Consider the following 9004-nt stretch of genomic DNA (forward strand, 5'->3'; position numbering starts at 1 on the left):
TAAATAAAATTATCACTTTTCAAAAAAAAATATTTATTTTCAATTTCTTAAAAGATTTTAAATTTGGTTTTATGATTAAGAACCCCTTTTTAATTAAAAGATTTTAAATACTATAAGAGAATCCCAAAGGGATGGTTAAAAAACTCTTTTAAAGCCACGGCCCCACATAATTCAGAAAACTTGAAATGTAATTTGCTTTCGGGGTCCAAAAGGAGGGATGACACCGATGAGATTATTAATTAACGATTGCAATACGAACGGAGATCCAAACTGTCCTATTTCATTAGGGATATTCTCATTGTAAAATCAAGGTATTACATGGTGGTATTTAGATGTACAGGTATACAATTAACAAAGGAAAAGTAATGTTCAACATCAACTAACTAAAACTGAATTTTAAAAACATAACAAAATGCTGCGTATTGAGCTTCAGCCTTTATTTAATTGGTGAGTTTTAGTCGAGATATTCATCTTCTTCATTTTGTCTCTGTTTCTTCATTCTTCATACACTTGTTTAAATCACCATCACTGGGATAATGTCTAATTTTAAATTGAACCAGAGAAATTATTCCCAGCGAGTACGAGTACAGAGAGAGATTTAAGCATTCCAACTTCTTGAGGAATCGACCCAGATAACTTATTTTGACTAAGAACAAGCTTGGATAACTTGGTCAAGTTTCCTATGGAAGCAGGGATGACACCGGTAAGATAATTATCTGACCACTGCAATATGGACAGAGATTCAAGTTGTCCTATTTCACTCGGGATAGAACCAGAGAAATTATTCTCAGCGAGTGCAAGTACAGAAAGAGATTTAAGCATTGCAACTTCTCGAGGTATCGAACCAGACAACATATTTTGACTAAGAAGAAGATTGGATAATTTGGTCAAGTTTCCTATGGAAGGAGGGATGACGCCAGTAAGATAATTACCTAACAACTGCAATACGATCAGAGATCCAAGTTGTCCTATTTCACTCGGGATAGAACCAGAGAGCTTATTGTCATATAGATAAAAGAGCTCCAGCTTGCTTAAATTTCCTATGGATTCGGGAATATTACCGGTTAGGTAGTTTCCTGCAATATCAATATAATTGAGAGACCTCAACATTCCTACTTCTCCAGGTATATGGCCAGTAAGTCTGTTGTTCCCAAGGTCAAGCCTCATTAAATTATGCAAGCTTCCTACAGAGGCAGGGAGTGAACCACTTAGATTGTTTTCACGAAATATGATCTCAGTAGTTGAACTCAGGCTACCTATTTCTTGTGGAATGGAACCACTGAGCTTATTTCTTGACAAGTCAAGGGCGGTTAAATTATGCAAGCTTCCAATAGAGGTAGGGATTGGACCACTTAGATTGTTATCATAGAAAAAGATGTTAGAAACTGAACTCAGCCTTCCTATTTCTTGTGGAATAGAACCAGTGATCCTATTATTTGATAGGGAAATGAGTTCAAGACTCTTCAGTAAACAAATTTCAGATGGAATATTCCCTGAAAAATTATTATATGACAAGTCAAGGAAGATGAGCTTGGAAAGGTTTCCAATGTGTGAGGGAATGGGCCCATACAGTGAGTTATTACGAAGCTCAAGGTTCATCAGTTTAGGGAAGGAAAAGAAATTGAGACTATGAAGTGTACCTCTGAGGCCTTCTACATAATTTGGAAGGCTTAGATTGGTCATGCTTCCAGCCTCGTCGCAAGTGATTCCGACCCAGTTGCAATGGCTGTCTCCAAGCCACGAAGAGAGCAAAGTTTGGCTTTTGTTGTCAAGGCTAGCTTTCCATTTTAGAAGAGTTTCTGCTTCTTTAGCTGGTGCAGCAGCTGCTAAAGAAGCAAAAACGATGGAGGACTGAAGCGGCACAAGCATGAGAAAGAAGAGGACCTGGAATGGTATTAAGAAAGAAGCCATGATTTGAGCAGTTGAAAGGATTTTGATAAATTGTTGTAAATTAGTTTGGCTAGAAAGAATGGCGAGGTATTAATGCAAAATATAGAGCATTTCAGTAAGTCGCTAGTCAACATCCAAACATAAAGTAGAATAATGGCAGTTGAAGACGGGAATTGAGAAAAAATTGAATTGTGCCAATTAAGGAAAAGACCACCGTATTTTAAGGCCCACTGTAAAAAGTAGAAAGGGCCCCTCCGTTGACTCGACTCCTTTGAGATAAATTTTGGTTCAATTCTTTGATTGGTCTAAAGAAATTTCGACGCCAAAAGAAAATTAGGTTTCAAGACTCAAAAGTCTTGGGGGCAATTGTAGAATGAAAACAATTTCAGCCAATTAAAAATTGCCGCATGTCCTTCAAAATTTTCTTTCAATTTTATATAGAGACCAATTTAAATTCTTTACTGTTTTTAAATTAATTAATTGAATATTTTTATGCCATTTGGTGATAAGTATCTAATGACACATGATTAGGCCAATACAATTTCAAGGCATCATGGACCATCTAATTAAATTTTGTCTATGAGTTATCATATTTATTTCTAATTAAAGTATAATATCTTAGTTATAATATTAACGAGTTTAAGTTTTTAAAGAATTCTCTCACTTAACATTATAAGTACAATACTCATCCAAGCTATTTGTCAAACACAATCAGGAAAGAAAAAGATATTAAAATTGAAGTTTTCAGAGTTCGAACAAATCAAATAAAGAGGAAGTTTTACAAAACAAAATTGGTTACATTCAATTAATCTTTGATACTCTAACAAGTCTCTGAAATATATAAAAAAAGTCAATTATTCTTTTACACTTCTATTACATTCAATTAATCCTTATATTTTTATTTTGGTTAAATAAACTCTTATTATTAATTGTGGACTAATTGTCATTAATCAAAATTATAAATATCAGTTTAATGCCACGTTATCTGCCATGTGGCTTTCACAATTCTTGTTTGACAGCTGATTTGGCTTTTTACCTTTTTTTTTTACCCAATAAAGACAATTACAATTAAAGCCATTAATAACAAATTTTTTAATTTTCAAAGGATGAAAAAAAAAAACCAATGTTAACTCAATTAATATAGAGAAGATTACTACTCTCGACATTCATTAGCCCCATTTACTTCTCACATTTGTACAAGTCTTCAATTGTAACATTTATTGTACTTTAATTTTCTATCTTCCTTCTCAGCAAACATTGTACCCATCTAGCTATTCAACCTTTAAGAGACACTTCAGCTTTTCTCTCTTCATTTATTGTAATATCTTGAGTGGTTATACCTTAATCAAGTTAAAAGGCAATTTTAGTGGTTATACCTTAATCAAATTAAAAGGTAGAGTGGTTATACTTGATCCATAATATGCATTGTATTGTAAGGTTATGCTTGATCCATAAAATGCATTGTATTGAATTTCATTTCAATAGTGGATTTTAAATTTTTTAGTAAGTCTAAGAGAGAAGACGTAGGCAATGAGATCGAACCTCTATAAAAATTCTTGTGTAGTTTTCCTTCTTATTCTTCTCAAATTTGTTTATGTTTTTAACTTGCTTCACTGCACAAAAATTTATTGTTTTGCTCAAGTTTTAAAAAGGGATTTGGTTTAAGAAAATTTTTATTTCTTTTAAATTTAGAAAGAATTTTCAAAATATTCCAATTCAATCCCTTTTGGAAATCTTCATAACAAGCCATTTTAATGTAATATCTTAAAAGAAAATTGATCCTTTAAAAGAAGTTGCAATGTCAGAATAATATCTTAAATGATGTTGGCCACACATACCATCCATTGCTATTTGCTAGTCAATTAATCCTTCAACCATTAAGACTAAAACAGGTAAAATTAATCGGGAAATGGTATTGCTTTACTTCTCCCTATTCCTTTCAAGGAGAGTATCATGAAAAAGAAATTAAACATGTGGATAATGACTCAAGCTTTTGTTGGAGCTATTAAGCTATTTTCTGTAAAAACAGACTTTCCTAGTGTTGTAACATGCGAGTCCGAGAACCCGACCGCTAGATATGAGTGAAAATTCTAAAACTAGGAGTCGCCACCAATCTTTTTTACTAGGTGTGATTGGCCACCTATTGACTCGATTCTAATCGACAGAATCCTAATTAGATTTAAGCCTGTCGAAAGAATCTTAAACTGGTCTACGTTTTTTTTTAGATCTAGGTTCGGGAGTACGGTTACGCCCGGGGAAGGATTAGCACCCCCGGAACACCCGTTCCATGAACGGTACCATTTTTAGATTATCCTATTAGGCTTTATTTTTTTAAGTTCATTTTATTTCCTTAGCTATTATTCACTTATTTTATCTCCTATTCAACCTAAAACAGAATGCAAATATGAGGCAAGATGAAATGCATGGTATGAGATAAAAAATGTCGGCCAAATAACCTTTTATCGAGGACGTTCTCTTGAATCTGCCTATCATACTAGTGGGATCCGGGGTGTTCTCTCACCTAAGGAATTATCCGAGAAATTCGCCTTCGCAAATTCGACGAATAAATCCCATCATCGGAGTTATTGTACGTTTTTCTTTTTAAAAAAATAATGTTTTCGTGAATAATGAACCTAATACGAGCTAAAGCCTTTTATTAAAGATGTTTCCCGAGCCCTCCCATCATACCGGTGGGACTCGGGAGCACCCTTTCAACTAGGGAACTTTTCGAGAGAAACTCGCCTTCGCAAGATCTTCGAAAAATCCCATCATCGGGGCTTATGCTCGCAAACAAAAATATCTATATGCAATGATATGCATTATGTAATATATATGCTATGCTAATGCAATTAACTATTTTTATCATTATTATTATTTAATTATTATTTTATTTTATTTTTTATTATCATATTTTCTATTTTTTTATTCTTCTTATATTTTATTTTTTTATACTCTAAGTTTCTCCTATATATTCCTTGATATTTCTTATCTTATTATTTTTACATAATATTTATTAATCTATATCTTATACCATTAGATATTTAATACTTGATTTTAAATCATTTAGTGTTTTGGGTTATCCTCATTAATAGTTTTTATTATTTGTCTATTTATTTAATGTCATGGATATTACCTTTTCACAAATTTATGATATACATATCTGAATCATTATCATTATTGTTTTATTTTATTTATTTTTTCATTTTCCCTAAACCCTTTTTATCTATTATTTGTTTATTTATTTTTTTTGATGATTTTGTGTTGTTAATTTTTTTTTTTATAAAAAATTTCGGGATCTCGAAACTGAGGCCCTCTCATCGTACTGATGGAGCCTTAATTCGGATTCTGAACCTAGGAAAATTAGCCCAGGATTGCGACTTCTTATGTCCCGAACGATCATCCCATCATCGGTGTTGTTTACTTGTCCTTAATGTCATGATATTTTTTAGGAGTTAATTCTCTAAGGTTGATTCTCTTACCTATCTTATTATAATTATTTTTATGCTTGATACAATATTCTTTTTATTCACTACATATATATATATATATATATATATATTTTAATGTACATGAATATTTCTCATGCTCCTATTTATATTCTTATTTATACATATTTATAATCCTCTAATTATATTATCTCCTTAAACCTGCAAATTATATCTAAAAATTTTAGAACATTATGATAAAGTAATCCAATCCTAATCTTAAAGACATTCTCTAGAAAATTTTCTTTTTAGGACTTTGTAAAAAAAAATATTTCCGAATCAACCTTTTAGCATCAAGTTATGAAGCTTAGATTAAATACTGTGAGTTGAACTCAAACGAATCAAACCATAATACCCAAACAATTAAATTTTCGCAAATCCATTATGCAAAGAAATTAAATTTTCCTTACCTGATTAAGCTGAATAAGCCCCAACACAACTAGGCTAACCACGGCTGTTGCTAGACACACCGTTTAGCTTTGCACAGCCTTCTCTGGGACACCAAACGACGTCGTTCGGCGCTAAGGAAAAAAGCTCCTTTTTTCTTTTCCCTTTGCTGCTCACCCTTTTTTCTTCTCTCTAGAACCTTCCATTTTTACTCTTTCATCATCTTTGTCTCTTCTCTCTTCCCCTTTTATTTCCTACTATCTCTCACCCCACCGGTGGCTAAATCTCCAAATCTTTCCTTTTCTTTCATCTGCCACGTTGCAAGCTACCCAACGGGTTTTCCTTCTTTGCAGCCGATCAACCCTTCCACTGTCCCTTTGGCGCTGATCGGTCTTCTCCCCGCCGTCGGCTTCCTAAAACCCAGCTACCCCTTCACCGCCCAAATCGAGCTTCTCTCTCTCTATCCTACCACTGCTCTGATCAAAGAGATCGGGCCCTCTCTTTGCCCAAGATCTCCTCTTCTCCCTTTTCGTTGGCTACCCAAATCGGGTTTCCCTCTTTACCGGTGGCACTACCCCAAAGATTTTCCTCCCCAACCAATTACCAAAACCCCCTCAAAATCTATCCCTAAAAAACAAGCTAAATATCCTAAAGCCAAACTATTTTGCTCCTCTCCTTTTTCATTGTATTTTTTTATTTTTTTTCTATTTTTTTGGTTGTGGATTTGTGGTTGTTGGCTACTTAGACCAGGGATTTTATTTGCAGGTTGCTAAGGATTTCTTAGGGTTTTTGGTCCTTACGTTTTTTGCCCCCAGTGTCTCTTTTATACTCGATTTTGCAACCGAGTACCATTCCAGCTGGATGCCTTCCTCCCACTACTTTGCCAGACATGAGTTTTTCACATCTGGCACTGTAGTGGTGCCTGGCTAGTACTGGCAGGGTGCGTCCGCGCCTTGCCAGTGCTCTCTTTTTTTTCTTTTCCTTTTTTCTTTTATTTCATTTCTAATTATTTAATTAATTAATTTTCAATTATTATTTTTTTTGTTTGTCTAAGCAAAATTATAGTGTCTACACCTAGTAACTATTTAAATGAAAATTTTTTATACATTAATAATAGAATTTTTAAATTCAACAAAAATTTATAGATTTATAATAATACGCTTGTTGTGTTATAGTTAAGAAAATTAATAAACTAACATAATTACTACATAAACATATGCAAACTCTATAAACTAGCTTATGAACTTTTAAAACCTTCATACAAAACACTCTTTAAAAATACTTTCATATAGACCAATAAACCTAGCCTATGGTATGTGCATACATATACACACACACACACACACACACACACACACACACACATATATATATATATATGTATGTATGTATGTATGTATATATTTGCATTTAATTTTGTTGAAATTAACTTGGCCATTTTTCCAATTTTACTCTTGTGGTATATCTTGGGGTCCCTTTCCATGATGGCTGGCTCTGATTTCTCAGCCACTCATTTCTAACGTGTTTACAGGGCTAATAAATTAATACCTGGATAGCTTGGAGCATACAGTAAAGAAAGGAAAAGACCAATGTAGTCTTAGGGTCCCTTTCCATGACGACTGACTCTGATTTCTCATCCACCCATTTCTAATGTGTTTACGGGGCTAATAAATTAATACTTGGATAGCTTGGAGCATACAGAGAAGAAAGGAAAAGACCACTGTAGTCTTAGGGTCCCTTTCCATGACGATTAATTCTGATTTCTCATCCACCCATTTCTGACGTGTTTACGGGACTAATAAATTAATACTAGGATAACTTGGAGCATACGGTGAAGAATAGAAAGACCATTGTAGTCTTGATCTTGAAGTACCATATTTTATCATAATTAAAGTACTAATATATCTTGTTAGCAATAAATGACTTGATATATTGTGAATTTATTAGCAAGATATAATTTTTCCCCAACTCGAAGACATTGGAATGAAATTAAACATGTACTTTGATATCTCCGACGAAAAATGGATATGGGCTTATATTATTCAAATACATCAAAATAAATTTTAATTAATTATGCAGATGTAGGATATTTATTTGATCCACACAAAGCTCAATCCCAGACAAGTTTCTTGTCCATAAGTGGAGGTATGACTATTTCATAATATTTTGTAAAACAAACTATAGTTTCTACTTCTTCTAACCATGCAGAAGTTTTAACAACTCATGAGAAAGTAGTGAACATGTCTAGTTAAGATCTGTAACTCCATATATTCGAGAAATGTGTGACTTGTCAACCAAGAAGGACATTCCAGCAACATTATATGAGGATAATACCGGTTGCATAACATAGTTGAAGGAAGGATACATTAAAGGCGATAGGACAACACATATTTCGTCAAAATTCTTCTTCACTCATGATCTCCAAGAAAAGGGTGAAATTAGTATTCAACAAATTCAGTCAAGTGACAATCTAGCAAATTTGTTTGCCAAAACCCTTCTTACTACAACATTTAAAAAGTTGGTATAAAATATTGGAATGCATCATTTTAAAAATCTCTATAATGCAGTTATCAGAGGGAGTAAAATATGTATTGTTCTCTTTTCCTTCATCAAGGTTTTTCTTATTGGGTTTTTCTTGATAAGATTTTTAATGAGGCAATATTTTAAAAGCGTATTCTTGAAAAGATTATGTACTTTTTTTCCTTCACTTGGATTTTTTTCTCATGAGGTTTTTTCCTAGTAAGGTTTTAACGAGGCATATTCTTAATACGATAGATATTCAAGGGGGAGAGTTTTGAATATTTTGTGAATATCCATTTACACCATGTATATCTAGATTTGGATGTAAATTAGATTGGATGAATATTAGGATTTAATCCATCTAATTCCTTAGTTTTATCTTCATTTTGTAAATTCTATCGAGATAAAGAGCTTATGTCAAGCCCGACCTTATAAAATACTTTCCATGTCATTCATATGATTGACAATATGCTTGCACACTTGGAAAGCCCCGAAAGAAAATTCGTTAAAAGACGACAATGTACCAAATGGTACAATTAAGTTAATTTAAGCCTCGAACTAGATCAAATAGAGAATTTAAAATGAAATTAGGAATATTAAAGTCCCAGAATGGTTTAATATGGTGATTGGGAGTTCGAGAATCGAATTTGGAGTCAAACCGGAATTTTTACTATCTAGGGGTAAAATGGTCATTTGCGACCCAAGGACACAATGGGAATTTT

General features: G+C 33.1%; 2 protein-coding genes across 2 annotated transcripts; both read right to left on the bottom strand.

Annotated features, from left to right (window-relative positions):
- On the bottom strand, nt 328-1179 carry LOC108663801 (probable leucine-rich repeat receptor-like protein kinase At1g35710). Its single transcript, XM_018129305.1, has one exon. It carries the CDS (start codon nt 1165-1167, stop codon nt 547-549), a length of 621 nt encoding a protein of 206 aa, XP_017984794.1. The 5' UTR covers nt 1168-1179; the 3' UTR covers nt 328-546.
- On the bottom strand, nt 1172-1944 carry LOC108663645 (leucine-rich repeat receptor-like serine/threonine-protein kinase BAM2). The gene is made up of 3 exons (XM_018128879.1): nt 1641-1944; nt 1298-1493; nt 1172-1184 (listed from the first exon to the last, which is right to left on the bottom strand). Exons 1-3 carry the CDS (start codon nt 1909-1911, stop codon nt 1172-1174), a joined length of 480 nt encoding a protein of 159 aa, XP_017984368.1. The 5' UTR covers nt 1912-1944.

The sequence above is a fragment of the Theobroma cacao genome, chromosome 10, assembly GCF_000208745.1.
Source record: "Theobroma cacao cultivar B97-61/B2 chromosome 10, Criollo_cocoa_genome_V2, whole genome shotgun sequence".
In the NCBI taxonomy this organism is placed as follows: Eukaryota; Viridiplantae; Streptophyta; class Magnoliopsida; order Malvales; family Malvaceae; genus Theobroma; species Theobroma cacao.